This window comes from Pituophis catenifer, unplaced genomic scaffold (assembly GCF_029215685.1).
Source record: "Pituophis catenifer annectens isolate HBS135680 unplaced genomic scaffold, rPitCat1.0.hap2 SCAF_3, whole genome shotgun sequence".
Taxonomy (NCBI): domain Eukaryota; kingdom Metazoa; phylum Chordata; class Lepidosauria; order Squamata; family Colubridae; genus Pituophis; species Pituophis catenifer.
The window spans coordinates 165,266,136-165,291,270 of NW_027256883.1; the positions used below are offsets into that span (position 1 = coordinate 165,266,136).

Here is a 25,135-nt window from a genome sequence, read left to right on the forward strand (position 1 = left end):
TCCTCCAGGCCTTCCTGTTCTCCACCATCCTCTGGAGTCCATTTAAGCTCACACCTACTGCTTCAGTGACTCCATCCAGCCATCTCATTCTCTGCCATCCCTTTCTTCTTTTGCCCTCAATCTTTCCCAGCATTAGGCTCTTCTCCAGTGAGTCCTTCCTTCTCATTAGGTGGCCAAAGTATTTGAGTTTCATCTTCAGGATCTGGCCTTCTAAAGAGCAGTCAGGGTTGATCTCCTCTAGGACTGACCAGTTTGATCGCCTTGCAGTCCAAGGAGTCTTCTCCAGCACCATAGTTCAAAGGCCTCAATACTTTGGCGCTCAGCCTTTCTTATGGTCCATATATGTCATCTATGCTTGTGCAAAACAGATAAGTTTGCCAAAGTAAGAAAACAATGACCTGTAAAGACTGGCCAGGTTTAGAAAGTCCTGTTCAATTATCACTGGGTGGCTTTATAGCCAGTGATTATAAGAATGAAAGACTAATAGTAAGATCTCTCTATCAACTCACATAATTCTATCTCTTTGAAGAATTTAAGGGTGTTGTAGGATTAGGCTTGCAATTAAGTTGTCAAGTATCTTCCTTACCAGAGAGGCCACCAGAGGTATATGAATCATGAAGATTATGGTATTATTTTTCAGCCTTATCTTCAGTATGGGGCTCTTTACAAGAATAAAATGGATTTACTTCCTTGATACCCTGTTATTTTTCAGACAAAAGCAGGATGTCAGATTGATGATCGTTTTACGAACTGCTACTTGGCCAAGTCCCTGTTTTGATTTTTACAGATGTAGATAATTTTCTCAAGAGCATAAATGGTGCTAATAAAGAGGAAAGCGCTATCCTCCTGGCCTTCCACCCCCAAAAGAGTGATGAGTGCATAGGAGCTTTGGTTCTATTCTTGCAACATGCCCAGTCTTTTAATCCATGCCTCTTTTACTCTGGTCTTTCAGGTGAAAATTGCATATGTCAATTTTGTCAATCATTGCTATGTAGACACAGAGGTGGAGATGAAGGAAATCTATACCAGCAACCACATCTGGACACTCTTTGAGAACTTCACCCTTGACATGGCTAGGGTAAGTCTTGAAATTTATGAGAAAATCCTTTGGCCCCGAATATGTGTACAGGTAGCTACATAAATTGATGCCTTCACTTTGTCCAAATTGGTGCCATCAAAACATATGCGAAGGATATCAGACTGGGGAAACTTGAACTAGTTTAATAAATTAGTGAAAAGAGCTTCCTACATAGCAACTGATAATCTCTGAAATTCAATGCTAAAAGTGCTTTGTTGCTCATCGATTAAAAAATAGATTCAATCACTTTCATTAGTGAGTCCTTAGTGATTCCTTAAAGATGATTAATGATTAATTAGGACTAATTAACATTAATTATAATCATAAACATTAGAATTATGATTCATTATTAACTAACCATAACCAAAAGCAGAAAAAGTAGCAGCAGCTCCAGTTTTGGGAGTGCATACCAGTTGTAGGGAACAGTGTTGGGCAAGGAACTTGTCTCATCTCTTGCTGTGAGTATCCCAGACGTATCTAGTTCACTAGTCTTAAGTAGGTAATTGTCTGATCCAGAAGGGCTGTTCGTATATTTATATAAAGTTGCCCCCCCCAAAGCCCCTATATTATAATTCATTGAACCCAAACTATTTTTGGTATACTTTTCATTAGGATACCCTGAGATGATGAAGTGAGCTGTGGCTCATGAAAGTTTAGCCCTTTAAAAAAAAATTAAAATCCAAAAAAGTGCTATCAGAGTCCTGATCTCCCCCCCACCCCATAGACTAATGACCGTGGCTTTCCTCTTACAGGGAAACAAAGCAATATCCTCTGGTTATGTGTACTATCTTACAAAGAGGTTGGCCATGACAACTAGCTATTCTAATGCAGTAAACCTTTGAATATTAAAATTTGAAGCCTACCGACACAGTTGCCATCATCATGCCATGCTTGTGAAGTCCTTCTCTCTGCTGTTGGACAACGGAATGCCATTCTTTGAACAAGATAATGTTTTATTACATTGTCTATTAGGATCACAGGTTACACACATTTGTTCCTGCTTGGCAGAAGGCACAGCCCTGGGAACTCTCTGCCAAGGTTTGCTATTCAGAGAAGATTGATGCCATACAGTAGACAAAAAGCTCCTCCTGTGCTCATTGCACTGTGGAACTGCTCAGCTATCTGAATGAACTAATCCGTGGTTAAGAGTTGTAACATTGTGAACTGCAAAAGCTCATCTCTGCCAACCAAAGATTAGGATGCATGAAAGGCAATTCTGTCACACCCACAGCCTCCCCCTGCAGCATGGGACTAATGATAGGATAGAGCTGCTGTAAGGATTTTTTTTAGATGATAATGAGCAGATGCTTAATGTTGTTCAAATTTTGTTTTATTTCTTTCTTCAGGTATGCAAGAAACGTGAAAAGCGCTTGTCAGATTCTGCTTTGGAGAAATATGTGCTGACTGTGGTGCTGGACACAATCAATGCATTCTTCAGCTCCCCTTTCTCCGAGAATAGCACTTCCCTACAGGTACAATTGAAACCTTACAATGGTTGAATCTATTTTCCATTTCCTTTTGTAAGTAAGAATAATTGTTTGAAATATAATAGAACGTGTCCACTCCTGATAACTCTGAAATATGACATCTGTCGACAATACTAAATTGCTACATGTTTCTTTTTTGATGAAAAAAGAACCTGAGAAGCAGAATAATCTTCACATTCACTAATATATAGACTTTTTAAATCTTTTGATCTTAGTTTTAGAACGGTAATTTGTAATTGAGTTGATCCCAGATTCTGTTTAAAGTGCTAATTTAACAATTGTTACTCTTAAGATGTTATTAGATGATAAAACAGGATGAGTGAGAGGGTGAATCCATAACTGGATATCTCAGCTTACTTGTTTTTAAATAACGATAGCTAATTAGATCAATACAAAAAGTGTTAATCTTTTCCCTTGTGCCATTTTTCCCATTCAGGTTTTGCCTTTCTCTTGTGTCATTAGTGACTTCTTCACTAGAGGAGAATATCTTGGACTGGGACAAATTAATTGCCATCAGTTAACAGTCCCAGAGTGGGGCAAAGTATTAATTGCCTAAATATTATTTCAGACCTGAGTCACGTCCCATATCACAATTGCATTTTTAAAAAAATGTTGTTGGTCTTGTAGACTTATCTCTTTGCACCCTGGGTGGAGCTGCAATGGAAATAAAAGCAGGATTCAAGCAGAGGTCCTTAAAATGTTTCCTCTCTCTTTCAGACACACCAGACTATTGTGGTGCAGCTCCTCCAATCTACCATGAGACTTTTGGAATGTCCTTGGCTGCAGCAGCAGCAAAAGAGTTCAGTGGAAACTTGTATTCGCACATTGGCTATGGTTGGTAAGGAGCAACACCTATTCATCGTTTTGGAATGAGGCAGGGCAGACTTCAGGCCTGCAGGATCTTTCTGAGATCCACCAGCAGAAGCTGCTTCAAAAGGCATAGATTTGATTACAGAATAATAATTAATTAATAGATTAATAATAATCAATAATCATCATAACAATCATAATAATCAAGTCCCCATCTTCTTGTCATTTCAGCTGTATAAAATGGAGAGTGGGAGTTATTTTATGGTTGCCATTGTAAAACACATTAACACGCACTGCAGCCATCAAAAGTTGCTTAAATGGGTGGCATAAAAACTGTAATAAATAAATAAATATATAAATATAAGGAAAGCAGGCCAAATGTTTTGTCCATCCTTGAATAATACAGTTTACAAGTGAGGAAAGAATGGCAAATTCCTGCATTATATAGCAGATTAAAAATTGTGAGAATTCTCTGAGTATGCAATTAACACTCTATACAGTACGATGTGACCTTCATTTTTGGGGTATGATCTTTATTTTATATAGTTTGGTAGAATGACCAAGGTTGTTGTGTAGTGGCCAATTTACTGTTTGAACCCAATATCATCCTTGTCATCAGTACTATACTTAAAATATTTTCCTCAATAGAAATGTTTTATTCTTTTAGCGAAAAGCCGGTCCATTGCCTTACCCATGGATTTGGATGCCCATGTCAGCTCCCTGCTAAACAGCAGTTTGATTAGCAATGCCCAAAGGAACGCTTCCAACTATAAGACAGCATCCCGTACTTTCCCTCGGGTTTCAGCTACAACCAATCAGTGGGACTACAAGAACATCATTGAGAAGCTGCAGGTACAAACTCATACTGGTTTTGAGGGACCACTATATGCTTCTCTCTTAATCAGGCATATCTTAAAAACAAGAATTTAAATGACCCTATTCTGACCCAGCTCCCCAAACACAACAAACCCTCTATATTTAAATCAATGATTCCTTTATTAGGAGTGCCAGCAGCCCCGACAAAAAATGTTTCTCTCTCAACGCAGGCTAACAATTCTGTCCGGCAGGGAGATGAATAGTTGTCTGCCACATCTATTCATCTCCGCCCCCTGCCTTTTATCCCCAGAGCTAGGGTGGGGCTTCGCTAACAATGGTGGCTCTTCCGTCCCAAGGATCAGCCCACAGATTTCCACTGCTCTCCTCTCCTCTGCCTTCTGCGCATCCACGTGTTAGGCACTGGGTCCAGCTGTTCCTCCTGTTCCTCATCAGCCACCTCCAGATCTGGGGGCTGTTGACTCTCCATCTGAGGGCTGACGGACAGCCCAGGCTCTGTCTCTCTCTCTCTCTCTCTGACAACTCCATTCCCTCTTCCCCCTTGGAGCTCTCAGGTTGCCTAGATGCTGACCCTGACTCCCATGCCTCCTCCTCATTTGATTTGGCTGCTGGAGGGGATAGGGGCCGACAGGGCACAACAGATCCTCTGGAGTAACTCAAATTCTATACTTCTATACTCCAGAAGCTTGGATAATTTGTGTATATTCCCCGGGAATTTGGGTTGCAATATGCTGGAGCTCTGATTGATTGATGAGTTGACATTTTATTATTGTATTATTTATGGTTGTTTGTTGGTGTACATACGTATATTGTAGTTTTGTATTTTTATTGTTAGGCTTTGTTTCTGCTTTTTTTTTAAGCTAGTGGTTCTGAACCTGTGGTCTACAGACCCCTCAGGGGCTGCAATGTCATCACAAAGGCTTGAATAAATGTTATGATTTAAATCTTGAGTTAAGTCTTGATGGTCCATGGCTATAGTCTGTGGCCACAAAAGGTCACAAAGGTATTTAAAGGGTGGTGTGGTGGTGGTGTGGTGTGGAGAAAAAACGTTGAGAACCATGGTTTTAAGCCTTTCAGAATACCTTGGTTGAGTTGAGTAGTCATATCAATGTTTTAAATAAATAAATAAAATTTAGCATACTCTGGCTTACTTTGTGTATCTGTTTTGCTTCCACTTATTTGGAGAGAGGCACTTCTAAGAGCTTTACATTGTTTTACAGGGTAATCTCAGGATCACAAAACACTAGTTTGAATTAACAAATAAATAATAGCTCAACACTGAAAATGCTATGCCATTACAGGACATTATCAATGCCTTAGAGGAGCGCTTGCAACCTCTGGTTGAAGCTGAACTCTCAGTCCTGGTGGATGTCCTGCACTGTCCAGAACTACTTTTCATGGAAGGGACTGAGGCCTATCAACGTTGTGAAAGTGGTGGCTTTCTCTCTAAGTAAGTAGGTTATCTAGCTATAGAAAAATGTAGACTTTGAGGAACACTCCCAACTTGTGTCATTATTGCTCATAAAAGTTTTGTGAGACAAGGGCCTATTTGTTGATTTATTGAATTGGAGCCTTCAGCTTTATGCTCCTACTGATCCAGTTACAGCAATCAAGTTAGATTATATCAAATAACCATTTCAAGTTTATATTGAGCAGATATCATGCCATAATTTATGGCAATCAGGAATCATCTCCTGAAAAACAGGAGTCAGAAGAACAGAGAAAAAGTACAGGGCATATACTGGGAAGAGGCGTAAATAGATTTTAGAACTTGGCAGAGCTGAAACAATTATATTAATGTGCCCATTTAAGTAAAGAATCCAGACTAATTCTTAACACAGCTAGTTTTTATCTGTGGTGGAATGAATACTGTATTTCTATGTAGCAGGATTATGGTTTGAATTCATTTTTAAAAAATCATCAACTAGGTTAATCCAACACACTAAAGACCTGATGGCAACTGAAGAGAAGCTTTGCATCAAAGTATTGAGGACGCTGCAGCAAATGCTGGTGAAAAGGAACAAATACGGAGACAGGGTGAGTAGTTAAGAATGCTTATTTTTACCTAGATATGAGGTCTATTTGCCAAATATGTTTCTTATTCTTTATTGTGTTTTCTGAAAATGCTTGAGTCTTCTCTTAATCAAAGCTCTTTGATTAGCTCTTAATCATTCGAACTTTGCAGGATATACATTCTGATGCCCTCTTTTCTGACCATCCAGTGAACAACGAAACTTTTAAGAGGAGGACAGTGGCTTTCCTGTGTGTACTGCCTCCAGAAACAAGTTCTATGCACTTGATTAACTTGTCCTTCATACGTTTATGTCCAAGAATCAAATTCTTTAGAAAAAACATTCAACAAAAAAACATATGATTGACCAAGTTTCTTTTTTTAATACTAGGGCAATACATTGAGGAAAATGCTTCTGGCTAATTACTTGCAGACCAAAAAAACTGGCTCCAAAGGTGAAATTGTTGACTCTTCTGGTATTGGTAAGTGGTGAACCAGTATTAAATTATATCTTCTCTCATTTCTTCTTTGCGTTCCTTATACATATATCTTCAACTACTGGGCTTTTTTTTGCTACTTAACTGTCATCATCTTTATCATTTTACCCATTGTTTATCCACTGCAGGATGAAGGCCTCTTCCGCATGTTTCCAACCAATAAGGTCTTGAACTTTCTTTTGCCAATTGGCAAAATAAACTGTATGCAGCTGATATTGAATAATTTTTCCAAGTTTTTTTTTTTTTAAAGTAAACATATGTTTATTAACTAGATGTATATCCTATCTTTCCTCCGGGAGGTCAAGCTGGTGTACATAGCATTTTCTCCCACAGATTTTCTCTATTAGAAAAACCCTGTATGGTAACTTGATCTGAGAGATAGTAATTAGCCTAAAGTCACTCAGTAAACTTCCATAACTGAGGATGGACACAGTGAGATGGGTAGCATATTAACTTAATAAAGTAATAAATATCCCTGGTCCTAATCACACCTTAATCACTGATATATTGCATTCTATTTATTCTGATTATTGATGCTTCTACCTCATGTTTGCATTGAATGTTAAATATTATATTTGGGGTCTTTTGTGTGCAAAACATATGTTGTAATGCTGATATACCAAGGGCTACATAAGGATTTCCCCCATTGCAAGTTTACTCTCGGACCTATTTGTGGTCACACAGAGGACAGACTGAAAGCTAAAGCAACAATTATTGCAAATAGACTTTATCAATGCAAATTGTTTTTAGGTTACTACTTAGGTGGCTAATAATGTACTCCTAATACAGTTTAATTGAGGGCCAGTTTAGTTTAAGTGTTGGACTAGAAATCGGGACATTGTGTTCTAGTATTCCCTTAGGCCCAGAAGCCAGGAGACAATGTATTTTAGTGATCTCTTAGGCCCAGAAGCTAACTGGATGATTATGGCTTAGACACTGTCAGTCCAGTTCACCTTTCTGGGTTGTTATTGTGGAGAAAATAAAAAGTGGGAGTATTAAGGGCAACACCTTGATGTGTATAAATAAAGATGGGATGTAACATCTAATAATTGTATTAGTGATTTTGCTTTTTTTTTTTTTTTTTTTTGGCTTGAATGGTTATATATGCTGCCTGAGACAAAGAGTTAATGAAACATAATATTTGCATATCCAAGGGAGATACATTACCCAGTACATCAGCTTTTCTTCCCTTACTAATTTGGCTATATATTTTAAACTTGTTGAATGGCCTCCTTTCTCCTTAATGTGTGTTTGCATACAGGACAAGACCAGGACTGGTCAGTCATTGCTGCTGTTCAGTGCCGACTGGACAGAGAAGGGGCTACCAAACTGGTGTCTGACCTTATCATGAACACCAAAAATGAGAAGATTTTTCAGGAGAGCATTCGCTTGGCTATTCGACTGCTTGATGGTGGCAACACAGAGATACAGGTATTGCATTTATTTCCATTATGGTTCTGGTGCATTGCAAATTCAGAATAACTTCTAATGCCATTCCCTAAGTGTGCGATATAGCATCTCATCCAACACTTAAATCAAATGTTTTTTATTGCATCCGTCAGAAATGTAACTGCATAATTCATTTTCCCAAATAACATGTGCTCCCTCTGGTGGCTTCTTTAGGGCTTGCTAGGACAAATTCAACATTTTCTATTTTGTTCTTTATTTTGGAAAAGAAAGTATGTCCGGCTGATTATATCTATTGGTTCTATTATAAACTTATGCATGTAGTTAAAGGATAATAAAGTACTTTTCCTATTCCATAATGAATTGCCATACCACTAAGATTTCAAAACAGCATTTTCTGAGGAAATATGGTGATGAGACATATTATTTATATGCTAAATTTTACAGTGAGCACTAGACCGCCAAGTATTAATTCAACATGATTGTTGTACCAGGAGGAATACATGTTCTTTTGCTATTCAAAGAGACAATTCATCATAATATGAAATGTGACCTGCATATCTGCACCCTGAGTATGAATCAGTGTACTGTATTTACTTCCTGGTTGATAATATGCCAGCAATAGGATGTTGCCTTACAAATGTAATCTCTGTGGCAGAGATTTTAGCTAGAATAGAGTGGAGATGCTTGGGTGAACCATGCTTTCATTGGGCTTGTGGCACACTGGCAAAATATGCCCAAACTGACTGGTACTATCCTTATCATTACTAGGGAATGCTGCACGTAGCACAGTTGGCAACCTAGTTTGTACATTTTCTGGCTTACTAAAATAATTACTTGAAAGTCTCAATTTACTGAAGCCTTGATGTTAACATCAATGTGGAGCTTAACATCTATGGGCCCACTTGGTGATGATCTGAGAAAATGTGGAGAATTATAATAATAATAATAATAATAATAATAATAATAATAATAATAACAACAACAACAACAACAACAACAACAACAACAACAACAACAACAACTTTATTGTACGTGTATACACAGCATACCTATACAATGAAATTCACTTAACACCCAAAGACCAGGTCCAACACACACAACAATCCGCAAACACACTCCCATCCACCACAAATTCCCCACCCCTAAACCACCCAAACATCCATACAACAGTCCAACAGCTCACTGATGGTGGCCCTTTAGTTCATTGTTGAGTGCAATTATAGCTCTGGGATAAAAACTATTCAGAAAACGTGTGGTCCCAGTTTTAATTATCAAATGCCCTCCTAATGTTTTAAATTGTGAGAGCAACACATTTGGATGTACCCAGTTTGGGAAAGGATAATCATTGCACCCGTTTTTCCTCTTTTGCCTCTCTGAAGAAATCTTTTTATAACTTGATGACCAGTGATAAGAAGTCAGAAAAGTTCTTTAAAGTTGTTCATGACCGGATGAAGAAGGCACAGCAAGAAGTTAAGTCCACCGTGACAGTGAATATGAGTGATATTGGCAACAAGCCTAGAGAAGACAAGGAGTCTCCTGATCACAACAGCAAAGGTATGTGAGAAGTGCGGTGTTTGATCTGACAGTCTGGCTCAGGAAGCCTTAAATCTGTCTGAATCTGTAACTATCTCTGAGCATTTCTTAGCCCCATAACAATTAATCCTTGGATTTCAAAATTGGAGAGCAATAATGATTTCTTAAGTAATATCTCAGAGGTGAAATCCAGCAGGTTCTGACAGATTCTGGAGAACCGGTAGCGAAAATTTTGAGTAGTTCGGAGAACTGACAAATACCACCTCTGGCTGGCCTCAGAGTGGGGTGGGAATGGAGATTTTGCAATATCCTTCCCCCAGGAGAGGAGGGAATGGAGATTTTGAAGTATCCTTCTCTGGAGTGGGGTGGGAATGGAGATTTTGCAATATCCTTTCCCTGCCACGCCCACCAAACCACGCCCACAGAACTGGTAGGGAAAAAATTTGGATTTCACCCCTGTATTATCTGCCCTGAATTTTATTAACATTCTCTTTTCCATTTTTATCGATAGTGTTTTTCTTTTAGGTATTCAGAAAATGTAAGGTGTACTTGGACATTGCTAGTTTAGCATCTTTAGTTCCTGAAAACCAAATCACAGCTTTGCTTGAAAAACTGCTGTAGCAGTATAGGCTGACAATAACATCTAATTATTGTGTGTGTGGATTATCGGTGATATAATTATTGTCAGCCTGAAACACTTTCCGAGTTCAATTTCCCAGTACCTATTAGGCTTTGGATAATGGATAAATATGTCTTGTATCTCTGCATTACATAGTTTAAAGAGGTTTGTTTAGTGAAGTGTCAGACGAATGGTTTGTTTGTCTTCGACACAATTTAAAGAGGCCTGCTTTCTTACAGGAAGAAGAGTAAACAGGGATGCATGCTGATAGGGCTTCCTTTAAAGAGTTGGGCAGAATACATCTTGGTTTAGTGTTTTTAGATAAATATAGTAGCTTGCATGCTGGCAAATGATCAGAGTTCTTGTTTGCAGGACGAGTAACAACTTTTATGTTGCCTAATGCACCATCATCCCGTTATGCAATGGGTGTAGGCTTCCATTCAGCCCATGATGCAAGAGACAGAAATCAGAATAACGAAATGAGTATGTCAGTCTTGATCATGGAGCCAATTCTTCGCTTCCTGCAGCTGCTGTGTGAAAACCACAACCGGGATCTCCAGGTAGGTGTTCTGCAGAGAATAGGGTGTCATGGTTAGGTTAACTTCTGGTAACCCCAGTGATTTGATAACTTTAGCAGGAGTGTCTAATTACCAGTTGTTTAGTTGGAGCAGTAAGTAATGAATAGGTAATCCTCACTTAATGACCCTAATTAGGACTGGCAACTCTGCCACTAGTTCAGAATCGCAGTGTATCTATCACTCTAGGCTCCATACTCCTAGAGATCTTCTATCTCTTCCCACTGCAAAAATGCCTATTTACAACACAGTTCTTTCAGCAGTCCCAAAAAGGTTCCACATCCTTTGCACTATTTAGGTGACCCTGAGGGCAGAGATAAACCTCCACGTGGCCTCAACAACTCTCAGAAAGAATGCTAACGACCAGATAACTGCAAGGAATATAAATCCTTCCATTCCCCACCATTCAGTCAGAACTGAAGAAGCTTCTTGGCTGAGAAGCGAAACAGCTTCAAGGAAAAACAAAGGAAGTCCAGTTGCCTCTTGAAAAAGCACCTTTGGGATAACCATGACCTGGATGACTGAGAATCTCCATAAACATTTGCCTGTTAACATTTTACTCTATATCTTACAGAACTTTCTCCGCTGCCAGAATAATAAGACCAACTACAATTTGGTGTGTGAAACACTGCAATTTCTGGATATTATGTGTGGGAGCACTACAGGACGGCTGGGTTTACTAGGGCTTTATATCAATGAGTACAATGTTGCCCTCATTACTCAGACTTTGGAGACACTGACAGAATATTGCCAAGGACCCTGCCATGAGAACCAGGTACTGTCATCCTACTTGTGTATAAAATACATTGATTCTTAATGAAAGAAATTAATTGTCCAGGAAGAGAGTGAACTGGCTTTGATTTCTTGCTCAAGATGCTGAACAAGACATTAGTGTTTTCAGTAATTTCTGACCATCTGGAATGGGGATTTTGAGGCAGTAATGAGTTGCAAGCCATTTGGATAACTCCATATATTAATCCACAGAGCTGCATTGTGACCCATGAGTCGAATGGCATCGATATAATCACAGCCCTGATCCTCAATGACATCAGTCCACTCTGCAAATATAGAATGGATTTGGTTCTTCATCTGAAGGTAAATGGGGCAACAAGACATACATTTATGGGGTGGGGAAGGATGAAGGACATAGCAAGGAATACGTTTACATATTCTGTGATCATGGGATTAGATAGAACTAGCTTTTTATATTAAGTATGGAGATGCTTGTTTCCCTTTTTATTTACCGTACGTATTTATTCATATGCTTTTATCCGAATATAAATTAGAAGCAGGCTATGAGTGTGAAGAGGTGATAAAATAATGTGAACACATAAGACCATTCTTCTGTCTAATGCAGAATTATTTCCTTACATTTTTAATAAGGTTCAGCCCTTATTCTCCTTTCTAACAGGAGAGACCATGCATTTAACCAAGGACCACATACAAGTAGTCCTTGACTTAACAACTATTTGTTTACTGATCGTTCAAAGTTACAATGGCACTGAAAAAAGTGAGCTTATGACCATTTTTCACATGACTGTTAGAGCTCCCCCATGGTCATGTGATCAAAATTCAGACCCTCAACAACTGGCTCATTTTGATGACCGTTGCAGTGTCCCAGGGTCATGTGACCTTCTGACAAAGCAAAGTCAATGGGGAAGCCAGATTCACTTAACAACCGTGTTACTAACCTCACAACTGCAACGGTTCACTTAACAACTGTGGCAAGAAAGGTTGTAAAACGGGCCAAAAGTCACTTAGCAACTGTTTTGCTTGGTAATGGAAATTTGGGGCTCAGTTGTGGTCATAAGTCGAGGATTACCTGTACAGTACATGCTCTGTCATTGAAGTTTGGCATTTATGTAAAGGCTATTGCAGGAGTTTTGTCTAGACTTGACCTTCATGTGCTGATTCAGAATTTGTACTACAAAGTACCTTAATGAAAGAAAGGCAATTTAAAAAAAAACTGAATAGGTTGCGATGGATTATTTCATGTGCTTTCCATGTGCTTTCAATACATGTCTGCTGTCTTTTTATCAGGATAATGCCTCCAAACTTTTGCTAGCCCTGATGGAGAGCAGGCACGATAGTGAGAATGCTGAGCGGATTCTCATCAGCCTCCGTCCCCAGGAATTGGTAAGGAAGATAAGGGGGTTTAGGAATGTTGATATTCATATTTTTTGCAATTTTGCTATTTTTTAAAAAAATGGAAGATACCTGGAGTTCATTGAAGACTCTTGAGAAAGTTAAAAAATCAACAGGAATATAATTCCTTAGCAGAATTTCATATTTCTTTGTGTACAATATTGTTAACAATTTTTTGACTTTTCCCAAAGGTGCTTTTTCAAGAGGCAATTAGACTTTCTGGTTTTTCTCTGAAGACGTTTCACTTCTCATCCAAGAAGCTTCTTTAGCTCTGACTGGATAGTGAGGAATGGAAGGATTTATACTCCTCCTTTTTCTTCAAAGAAAAACCCAGAAAGTCCAGTTGCCTCTTGAAAAAGCACCTTTAGGACAATCATGACCTGGATGACTGAGAATCTCCATAGACATTTAGCTATGCATTTTGAGATGAGCACCCTTCGAATGGTGCGGGAGTATGAACGGATTTTCAGAAAAATTGCAGAGTGCAGGAACCATTTGCTCTTCCGTTTGAGATGCAGATAACACAGACTCATCCCTAACAGCCTGCACCTGTGTTCAACAGTAAAGGGGCACAGGGCAGAAAACATCCTGCAGAAAGCACAGCTCCAACTTCTCAATGGAAAAAGAAGTATACATTTTTCCATTCCCTACCATCCAGTCAGAGCTGAAGAAGCTTCTTGGATGGGAAGCGAAACATCTTCAAAGAAAAACCAGAAAGTCCAGTTGCCTCTTAAAAAAGCACCTTTGAGACAACCATGACTGAGAATCTCCATTGAAATTTTTTGACTCATTAGAGCTGCAAGTTGCTATTAACTGTTTGGTTAAAGATGGCATCTAAAAATTGGAATGGGGGCACCTTTTCATTCTTGGAGATATTTATTATACCAGACTGAAGTAAACTTGTGTTTCAATATCAACCTTCATTGTGATAGATGGGTACACTCTCATTGAGAACTTTTTAACTCATGTCAGCCTTTTTTTTTTTTTTTCATTGACAAATTCAACTGAAAATCTAAGAGATTTATCAACCATTGTGAACTTATGGTACTGTTTCAGCTAATTCAAGAATAAGGGTGTTAAAAGTATTTGGGATACTAGAAAAACCTATCATAGATTTCATTTCAAATAAAATATATGATCTGTTGAAACATAGGTGACTATATAATTTATGCTACTAATATCTGTTTTAAAATATTTTCCATCTCAAAAGTTTCATGCTATTATACATATTTTGAAGGAGTATATGAAATTTGAATATTTAGAAAATAATCAATTACTATGAGAAAAAGTCACATGAAAAATAAAGATGTTATTGCTTTATTTTTACAAAATCATAGAATATTATGCAATTCTGAAAAAACAGATTAATGATTAAATAATACATGTGAAGCTGGCATGGAGCACATTTGGATTCATTTATACATCCCTCATTTATACATACGTCTCCGTGATCATGTGGCCGGCATGACTAAACGCCAAAGGTGCACGGAACATTGTTACCTTCCCACCAAAGGTGGTCCCTATTTTTCTACTTGCATTTTTTATGTGCTTTCAAACTGCTAGGTTGGCAGAAGCTGGGACAAGTAATGGGAGCTCACCCCGTTACATGGCACTAGGGATTCGAACCGCTGAACTGCCGACCTTTCAATCGACAAGCTCAGCGTCATAGCCACTGAGCCACCACGTCCCCCCACTATAAGACCTCTGCAAGTTCTAATCAGGTCTAATTTCTTTCATCTGAAAATTTTAGTATTTTTAAACGAGAAAAATGTTTTTATTTAGATTGAACTGAAATTCATATAATATCAAATCCCATAGTAAATTGTAGGTCTATGCTTATATGACCACTTTACCATATATTGTTACATCCTGTTTATAAGAAGTCATTACAGTACAGTCCTCTCTGCACCCAATTTTGATTTCTGTACCTTATTTTGCAGGTCGATGTCATTAAGAAAGCTTACCTTGAAGAAGAGGAATGTGAAAACTCTGAGGTTTCTCCTCGGGAAGTTGGACACAACATCTATATTTTGGCCTTACAGGTATCATAGATTTATTTATTACTTACTATAAATTTCTCTCTCTCTTGTTGTGCTGTAGTGCTTTGGTATGATAAATTAGAAAGGGGTCTTTCTCCCACATTTATTACATTGAATGGCCTGGACAGATTAATTAAATTTTTAATTAAAGCCATCATAGGAAAATTTTTAGCTTCATTTGCAATTTGGCTAGTGCTTCAATTTCGATCAATAGATAAGTTGTAATTTACTTTCTTTAGAAAGAAAGGGGTTGGGAGTTCTTGTTTTCCTTCAGCTTCCCCAAATGATTGATCATTAAGTGTTGAATATATAACCCTTCCTAAATATTTACTCGTACTATGACAGTTTTTTTTTTTGATAATTATGTTCTGTTGTGTTGTCTTGTAATCTTATCTCATAATCCTAATTATTCAGCAAAGAACAGGGATGTAACTTATTCAGGTAGATGTAGTTGTCACAGCATAGAAAAGAAAAAGAAAAAAAGCAAGTGGGGCTTTTATTTGTTTATATGAGCTCCAAGTACAACTCACTCCACAATGAGAAATACCTGGGGAAAGTCATTATCCTATTGTAATTATCATGCCTAAATCATCCTTAGAATCCAGTGGAAGGTTAACAATTAAATTGGACATGGTTTAAATGAACAGCCCATATAACTTGAGCCCATGTTTTAGGTAGAGAATTGGCATAGTTGATTGCAATGTAATGCAGTAATTTTGGAAATTTAAGATTCAGTTCAAGGAAGTTTAAAAAAAAATATAGAGACAACGATCAAGTTCTCATACCATTGTTAATCTGCATATGTGGTTTGTCTTTATATTTTAGCTTTCTCGACACAATAAGCATCTTCAGCATCTCTTAAAGCCTGTGAAACGAATTCAGGAGGAAGAGGAAGAAGGAATCTCTTCTATGGTATTTGAATGGCTTGAATGTTTGTTTGTTTGTTTGTTTGTTTGTTTGTTTGTTTGTTTGTTTATTTATTTATTTATTTATTTATTTATTTATTTATTTATTTATTTATTTTTATTTTATTTTTTTAATTTGATTTATATGCCGCCCTTCTCCGGAGACTCAGGGCGGCTTACAATGTGTTAAGCAATAGCCTTCATACTTTTGTATATTTATACAAAGTCAGCTTATTGCCCCTACAAACTGGGTCCTCAATTTACCTACCTTAGAAAGGATGGAAGGCTGAGTCAACCTTGAGCCTGGGAAGATTTGAACTTGCAGTAATTGCAGGCAGCTGAATGTTAATAACAGGCTATTAGTCTGCTGCGCCACCAGGCTCTTATTTATTTATTGGTTCGATTTATATGCCGCCCTTTTCCAGAGACTCAGGGCGGCTTACAATGCATTAAGCAATAGCCTTCATACTTTTGTATATACCTGCTTAGTAGGGCTTTGCCCCCCCACCCCAAGTGGTGTTCTTTTTTATACAAAGTCAGCTTATTGCCCACACAAACCGGGTCCTTATTTTACCTACCTCGAAAGGATGGAAGCCTAAGTCAACTTTGAGCCTGGTGAGATTTGAACTTGCAGTAATTGCAGGCAGCTGGTGTTACTTAACAGTGCTTTAATCTGCTGCGCCACCAAGGCTCTTTTCCCATTAAATGTTTAATGTTCCCATTAAAAAGGGGGATGACTAGGAAATACTATTTGGATATTGTGTCAATCCCTGTGTGACAGAGTCCATTGGCCTTCCCCCATATTTGGAGAGGATAAAGACCATCTGTTTCAATCATCATTTGTGGTGATGGAATCAAAGACACCAATTAATTGAGATACTTACGGTTACAGTACATACATAAATATGTTATGCTGGAGAGCAAAATTATTACTATCATAATGTTTGCAAACAGTCCTTCTATGAGAAAACAGAAAGATAATTTTTTGAGATTAAAAGTGCCCACCCTCTGGAACAACATTCCCCCAAAGATCAGGATGGTCCCCTCTCTCTTTGGGTTCCAGAGACCTTTGAAAACCTGGCTTTGGTGTCAGGTCTGGCTTTGAGGTTTTATTATTTGTTTCAGGCTCCTGTTTTGTTGATTTTCTTGTTTGGTTTCATTTTAGTTATTTATAATTTTAGTTTGGGCCATTTGCCTGGTTATATGTTTTTAGCTGTTTTTATATTTCTTTCTAGTTGTATATTGCTCAGATTCCACCAGAATTGGGCAACCAATAAAATTAAATAATAAGATACCTTTAACATCATCAAATAACAACATCATCAAAACCAGAGCTGTTCCTACTGGGTATCCTGCCAGAAAAAATTAGCAAAGAAAATATTTATTTGATTATACATGTAATAACAGCTGCAAGGATTGTTTATGCACAACATTGGAAACCAGAGAAAATACCTTTGGAAGGAGAAGTAATTAAAAAATTTTTAGATTGTGCAGAAATGAATAGATTGACTTTGATGATTAAAGAAAGAGAAGATTCAGAATATTTTAAGATATGGAATCAATTCTACTATTGGTTAGAAAAGAGATACAAATAAGTAAATTAATAGTTATTTATAAAAATGCTATAATCAGAATATTTTGTTAGTGATGAATTGTTGTAATTGATTGGATGAGAATGAAGACAAAAGAAATAACAAAAAGAAGACTGATTGGAGATAACATCGAGATGTCACATGGAAGGAATGACTGATGTATTAAATGTTTGTTTAAAAAATAAAAAACTTTTTTTTAAAAAAAAATAACAACATCAGTCTATCCCAGTTATTTGGGAAGAACTCAATAGCTGGATAAAATTATCAAATTCACTCTAAACATCTGATTGTTTGATTATCTGTAATAATAATAGCAGCAGAATGAGTGGTATATTGAGGAAAAAGAGAGTATAGAAAAAAAGGTAGGGACTTTGGGAAAAATAAACAAGAAAGAAGGAAATAGGGCTGTGAAGCTTAGATAGTTTTCAAGTATACTATAGGGACGTGAAAATATTGCATTATTTATGGAGCTAGATGATGAATTTGTGACACTTTTTGTGATTGTTTTTATGGTTTTGCTATTTCATATAATGTGATATAATTACTGTATATCTGTGAGGGTCTTACTTTTTTTAAAAAAAGTATGGATTAACTCAATTATGAGAATAGGATTGGAAGGACACTGTATGAAATAGGTTGTGAATTCTACAATTAGTAGCTGAGGCAAATAATAGCATAATACCATAAAATTGCACTTGCAATTTAGGGCAAAGAAGAGGTGAGAGGAGAATTGGTTCTGCCTCTCTAGTGGTTAGAGGAAAGTGGGTGGGCAAAGCAGTTCTGAAAACTTAGCCTCAGATCTAAAAGCATTAATTTTCTTGAAATCAGGCTCCATTTCTTATTTCCAATATAGTGCAGTATAACATTACACTAGTTAATACATTAGATAAAGTTCTCCCTTCTATAGAACGTTTTGGAATTCTTCTAAAGCCTGGATCTTGGAGTCAAAGGATATTAGTTAAGGGGGAAGAGGAAAAGTTGAATTTTCTGAATCAACCGTAGTTTATAGAGAGGATGCAGTAAAGCAAGGAAAACCATGAACTGGATCATTTAGAGCAATCTTTATTAGTGATTAGTGGGGCTGACAATGACCCTATAATTCACTTTGACTTGCCTCTTAAGTATTGGCAATTTTCCTTTCTAACAAGAAAAATGGATCCTATCTCTATGTGAAAGCAACCGTGAACTTGGCTTCTTTCTCTTACAACAATGCCATATTATTTGCTACAGTGGAACTTGCAGGTCTGTGATGAATTCTTCCTGTATATTTCCATTGTCATCAGTATTTAAGTATGGGCAATCTTTCATGAAAAGCCCTTGTTTATAATATGAGTGAAGTCATAGTCTTGTGACTCCATATGGATGCTACGTTATATTAGATCAGAAGAGCAACAAAATTCTATATTGATGGTTTTACTGAATACTTTTACATTCTTGTCTCACTTTCACAGGGCACAACACTTTCTTGCTTCTTTGGATATGACTTCATGTAGAAACATCCCTATAATTAAACTAACTCACCCTTTATCTTCAGAGATAGAAAATCAATTGCTTTGTGTTCAGTCTGTTGTTCACATAGCTTAGGTCCAAGACCGTGATCACTATTCATTGTAAATCCATTTCTTTTGGGATTCATGATTTATAATTTACAGATTATTACTCTTTGGCTTTAATTACTGTGACAAATTGAAGAGCTGTCTCTCACTGGAAGCACAAGCTCTGTTTGCTCTTTATTAATTATATTTTTCTCCAATCTTTCCCCAAAGCCTTTCATTTTTTAGTAAATATGAGAAAATGTACTGTTAATTATAATTGAATACAATTCCCTTGGGTTTTAAAATTGATTTCGGAGTTAATATAAATTATAAATATAAATTATTTTTTCCTTTGCTTTCTTGCAGCTTATTTTGCACAACAAGCAACTGACCCAGATGCTGAAATCGACAACTCCTGTCCAAGAGGAAGAGGAAGATCCATTAGCTTATTATGAGAAACACACATCCCAGATAGAGGTGAAGTTCACTTTTCCCGAACTTGCTCTATAAAATAATTAGGAGGTTTTTTTAATGTCTGGAAGCCTGATTTGCTCTTAAGATTACTGAAATTATATATAATATCAGCTTCCCTTATCTAATAACATATAGCTGGTCAACCTATCAATGGAGTTTAACAAGGAGCCTTTCTGTAGCAATTCTGTCCACCATTTGCTTGGCTCTTGCAATATCACAGAAAATAAATGGCAGTACAGAATTAAAATGAACTACTGTTCACAGAGATGTTGTGAACTTATATGTGGGAATTCTAAATTCTGTATTTGTTGGTGGCCAAGAAACATATTATCTTTTCATACCAGGTACAGAATATTAATTTCAATATTGCAATCCCCATTAAGTGAAGAAATTGATTCCGACCTGTGTAAGGTCATATTACATTAACATTATTGCAGGACTTTTATCTTTGCACTGCTTATAAAGTCCTCACTTCTTTCTGCTCAGTTATTTTCTCTGTAACCCCATATTCCCCTTCTAATGTATCTCAGAATATCTTCAGGGAGTACGTTCAAAGGGCTGGAGCGCCAATAGAAAAAGTTGTACCAACTGAACTAAGGCAAACTTTCTTGGATGATATTAATGTGAAGGATTAATATAGAAAGAGGAATTATCTTAAAAGGGCTGAACTTAAACTGTCAAGGGCTTTAAAGATAATGTCCAGCACTTTGTATTTTACCTGGAAAAGAATTGACAATGCAGTATTTTTAGAATATGTGTAAATGGCTTATTTCATTTGGTCATCTCCCAAGATCATTCTGGCTTCTGAGCTTTGTATTGACTTAAGTTTTTGAAAGGCAGCCCCACAAAAGGTACATTACAATAGTGAAGTTATCAGCATGGGAACTACAGTTTTAAGATCATTCAGTAGCTTTCAGAAAATGATGCAGTTGGCATATCAGCCAAAGATGATAAAGGGTACTTCTGCTTATTGCCTTAGTCTGAAAAACCAGAAAGAGATTCAGTTGAGAAGAATTTCCAAGTACTTTTTATGGGAGAATGTAATCGCATTCACAATAGGCAGGTCTATGACTACTTTAGAATTATGGCCTGTTTCACTGAGCACCACCATGTTTTATTATCCCTCATCCAGCCCATAACCGACTGTAGGAAGTTATTAAAAAATTCTAGAAACAAGATGCATCTTGAGATATTAACTTAGATCAGTGATGGTTAACCTTTTTGCTGTCGCGTGCCAAAAGCGGGGGGAGCATGGTGGGGGTCTATCTCGCGTGTGCCCACATCCATAATTCAATGCATCCCAGCCCCTCCCCCGTGCATGTGGGTGCAACCCCACCCTCCCACTTTTGGCACGCAATAGCACGGTGGGCCAGGTTGGCCCATTTTTCGCCCTTCCCAGGCTCCCCAGGCTTTCTAGGAACCTGAGGTGGGCAAAAATGGCCTTCCCCATCCCCCTGGAGGCCGGAAATGATCCATTTCCTGGCTTCTGGTGGGCCCGAAAGGCCCGAAAATCAGATGGCACGCATGCACACTGGAGCTGAGCTAGGGCAACGCTTGCGTGCCCACAGATATGGCTCCACGTGCCACCTGTGGCATGCGTGCCATAGGTTCGCCATCACAGACTTAGATCTTTAATGTCGAATGATAACATAATGATAAACAAATGAGTTCATCTGTTTATCTGACAGAATTCCCAAGAAATTCAGCTGGAATACTATGTCCCTAAGGCTTTGCACTAGTACAGAGCATAGGATAATATTGCCACAGTGGCTAGCAACAGATACTGCAATATAATAGTGAGCATGGCCGCATACCAGAGGTGGGTTTCAGCAGGTTCTGACCAGTTCTGGAGAACCGGTAGTGGAAATTTTGAGTAGTTTGGAGAACCGCTAGTAAAAATTCTGACTGGCCCCACCCCCTTCTATTCTCTGCCTCCTGAATCCAGCTGATCAGGAGAAATGGGGATTTTGCAGTAACCTTCCCCTGGAGTAGGGTGGGAATGGAGATTTTACAGTATCCTTCCCCTGCCATGCCCACCAAGCCACGCCCACCCAAGCCACGCCCACAGAACCGGTAGTAAAAAAAATTGAAACCCACCACTGGCGCATACATGCACACACACATGCACACATGTACGGACACACATACTGAGTCATCAGAATGGACTTGGTTAGAAATGTAGGTCATTTGCAAAAAAATTAAGTCTAAGAATTGCAGGATAAACGTAACGTAAAACTCTGTTTTTCTCTAGATTGTACGCTTGGATCGAAGTATGGAACAGATTATCTTTCCAGTGCCTAACATCTGCCAGTTCCTGACCAAAGAGACAAAAAACCGTCTGTTTACTACTACAGAGCAGGATGAGCAGGGCAGCAAAGTCAGTGATTTTTTTGAGCAGTCATCCTTTCTCCACAATGAAATGGAATGGCAGAGGAAACTGCGCAGTAAGTCTGGAAAAAGGCAATGAGATTCCTCCTTCAGATGGGAATTTGGAGAGCACCAAACTACATGTTGGCTTAGTTCCTGCAGCATTATGCAGCATCTGTCAAGTAGAAATACCACTGAAACCTCTCTTTTTATGACTTTGAACCCGAAGTGTTGAAGTCTTGTATACTGCGCCCCAATTCAAACAAAAATTTTCATTTCATGCAGTCCATCACAGGTTACAATTGCTGAGAAATTGGCTGGTTTTTGATAGGTTTAGGGAAAATTTGGAAAACAATTTAGACTTTGGGTGGGAATTTTCTGACCAATTTGGGAAGTTGCTGTCTAAAGCAGGGGTGAAATCTAAAATTTGTTACTACTGGTTCTGTGGGCGTGGCTTGGTGGTGGGGGGTAATGTAACTGGGTGGGTGTGGCCAACTTTTTTTTTTTTTTTTACTTTTAAAAGCATTTTTTCTACAACCTTAAGAGGTTGCAAAAATGCTTTTAGAAGCTTCTGATGATCAGGCAAGTCAGCTGGGATCGCCAGAGGTTTTTAAAGGCATTTTTTCCCCTACAAACTCTTCGGCCGAAGGGGTTGCAGAAAAAAATGCTTTTAAAAGCCTCTGACAATCCCAACTGAGCCAAGCAATCAACAGAGGATTTTTTTTTTAACGTTTAAAAGCATTTTTTCGGCCGAAGAGGTTGATGATCGCGCAGCTCAGCTGAGCATGGGGAGGGAGGGGGCACAGGGATTTTTGCTACCGGTTCTCTGAACCACCTGCCGCCATCGCTACTGGATTGGGCGATCCGGTCCGAACAGGGAGCATTTCACTCCTGGTCTAAAGAGAGATGGCATTAAGATGTGCCACCATCCAGCAGCATCTGCATTGGTATCCATGAGGGCAGATTGATGATAGCAGTGTGCATTGTGGCAGTGCAAGTCCTACCCATTTTGTACGTGCCTCATTATGTTGCATTCAGATCCCCAAAAGGAGTGTGCAGCCTAACAGTGTGACCTTTTTTTCATTTTGATGAAAACAAAAAAAAACTTCTATATCACAATCCTGGCATACAATCATTTCCTTCCATATTTATTGCTAATTCTGAATTGCCTCCCTGCTTATTCAGCTTTCTCTAATATGTTTGCTGGCCTTGAAATATCGAAAGTAGAACTAATAGCCTGGGAACGTTTCCAAAATAAGACATTCCATGAATATGAGGGAAAGGCTGGGTAGCCAGCTCACTAATACTAGAAAATCTAATTAAATTATGCTGATTTTCTTTTAAACGCTTAGTCAGTGCTAGCAGCCCTTTCCAACCCCGCAACAACGGCATGGCATCATCAGGTTTTGAAATTTTGTGCTGCCTGCTTTGGTTGATTGTGTGTCCCTTTAAGCATTGATATATGAATGCAGTGTTCCACAGATGATAAAGGCAGCAGAAATAAAATGAAGACATAATGCTTGTTCAGCTGCGTTTGCTGCATTACCCTGTGTTTTGATAAACTCACGTATGACAGCATTTGGAAATTGTGTCCCACTTTCAGGCAATTGATGCTGTTTGTAATTGAGTTGAGGAAACAAATATATTGATCCCTGGCCTGGTGAATATTTGCAATAAGATTGCTAGAACTCTGGGGAAGCTTGTACTGCTACTTAGAAGCATGATATTTACTTAGCTTTGCCTCTGTTTCCATAGGCAATAGATTGATGTACTGGTTCTCTCGCAGAATGACGCTTTGGGGAAGTATTTCCTTCAATCTGGCTGTCTTCATAAACATCATCATCGCTTTTTTCTACCCTTATGTTGAGGCCTCCTCAATGGGTAAGTATTCACTCTTGCTTGACTTTTTTTTTTAACCTCTACTCTTGCCATTCACAGATTCCTTTGCAGAGACCCTGAACACTGGTATCCTCTTATATCAATTGTAATGTAGTCTTTCTTTTGACAACCATTATGCATTTGCCCCTGAACTTTGCAGGAATACAATTCTTCAGAAGTAGCCTTTCTGCAAAATTAACACGTCATTGGTTAGCCTGCTTCCTAGTAAGAGCTGCTGTTCCATTCAGATGATATGCAGATTTCTAAAACAAAGGTGTCATTTTCACTTCAAGGGGTGCTTTGCTGGCAACATCCTTAGTGAGCTAAGGATGAAAACAGTATAAATACGTTGAGACTCCTGAATCGGGACATGGTCTATTTAATACAATTCAGTGATGCCGTTGTACATAATTAGAGCTATACAGTAAGGCATTGATATCTTTGTTGCCTATCAGTATTGCTAGTCATGCAGGTGCAGTTTACCTGCACAGTTCTGCTCAAGCCACTTTTTGCATTGGGTGCTTGATAACTGGCTGACTTCTCTGACAATTAATGATCAGGAAAAGCCACCATGTGTTGTTATTTTCAGCTATAAGAGTGCTATGTTATTAATAAATACTATAAATATTTGAGTTTGTCTCTTAATTTTCTAGGATTGCTGGATTCCCCATTGATTCCCTTGCTTTCCTGGTTTTTAATCTGCTTTTCCATCATGGCTCTGTTTACTCAGCGCTATGGCCTCCGACCACTCCTAGTGGCCCTGATTTTACGATGCATATATCATCTAGGCATCGGCCTCACTCTGAACATACTGGGAGCTCTCAATGTAAGTCAATTAGTTACCCAGAAATCAGGCATAGGTTAGGATGCTTATTGATGTCCAGAAGTTCTCTTGAACTCAATAGGATGTATTTCTAGATAGACATGTTATGGGAGATAGACATAGATGGGAGATAAAGATAGAGTTTTGGCCCATTTTATGACTGTGCTTGCCACATCCGTTAAAGGAATGATTGCTCTTGTTAAGTGAATCTGGCTTCCTCATTGACCTGCCTTGTCAGAAGGTCACAAAAGGTGATTACATGACCCGGGGATACAGCAGCCGTCATAAATATGAACCAGTTGCCAAGCATCCAAATTTTGATCACATGACCATGGGGATGCTACAAGAGTTGTAAAGTGTGAAAAATAGTCATAAGTCACTTTTTTCAGTGCCGTTGTAACTTTGAATAGTCACTAAACAAACTGTTGTTAAGTCAAGAACTACCTTACCAGGGTATGTGTCAGGGATCAGTCATAGAATTAAGATATTTCTTTGTGGACAAATGAAAAAGATTAAAAATACA

At 38.2% G+C, this 25,135-nt stretch overlaps 1 protein-coding gene across 1 annotated transcript in view; it reads left to right on the top strand.

Moving 5' to 3' along the window:
- The window catches only part of ITPR3 (inositol 1,4,5-trisphosphate receptor type 3), a 134,705-nt gene that overhangs the window by 97,358 nt on the left and 12,212 nt on the right, over positions 1-25,135 (top strand). Inside the window, exons 32-50 of the mRNA XM_070941489.1 lie at positions 953-1,078; positions 2,425-2,550; positions 3,283-3,403; positions 4,043-4,227; positions 5,511-5,659; positions 6,138-6,246; positions 6,612-6,702; positions 7,979-8,148; positions 9,507-9,681; positions 10,652-10,839; positions 11,429-11,629; positions 11,839-11,949; positions 12,895-12,990; positions 14,940-15,041; positions 15,864-15,950; positions 19,437-19,547; positions 21,796-21,988; positions 23,667-23,792; positions 24,443-24,615. Coding sequence (XP_070797590.1) covers positions 953-1,078; positions 2,425-2,550; positions 3,283-3,403; positions 4,043-4,227; positions 5,511-5,659; positions 6,138-6,246; positions 6,612-6,702; positions 7,979-8,148; positions 9,507-9,681; positions 10,652-10,839; positions 11,429-11,629; positions 11,839-11,949; positions 12,895-12,990; positions 14,940-15,041; positions 15,864-15,950; positions 19,437-19,547; positions 21,796-21,988; positions 23,667-23,792; positions 24,443-24,615 — 2,640 coding nt within the window. The remainder of the gene's footprint in view (positions 1-952; positions 1,079-2,424; positions 2,551-3,282; positions 3,404-4,042; positions 4,228-5,510; positions 5,660-6,137; positions 6,247-6,611; positions 6,703-7,978; positions 8,149-9,506; positions 9,682-10,651; positions 10,840-11,428; positions 11,630-11,838; positions 11,950-12,894; positions 12,991-14,939; positions 15,042-15,863; positions 15,951-19,436; positions 19,548-21,795; positions 21,989-23,666; positions 23,793-24,442; positions 24,616-25,135) is intronic.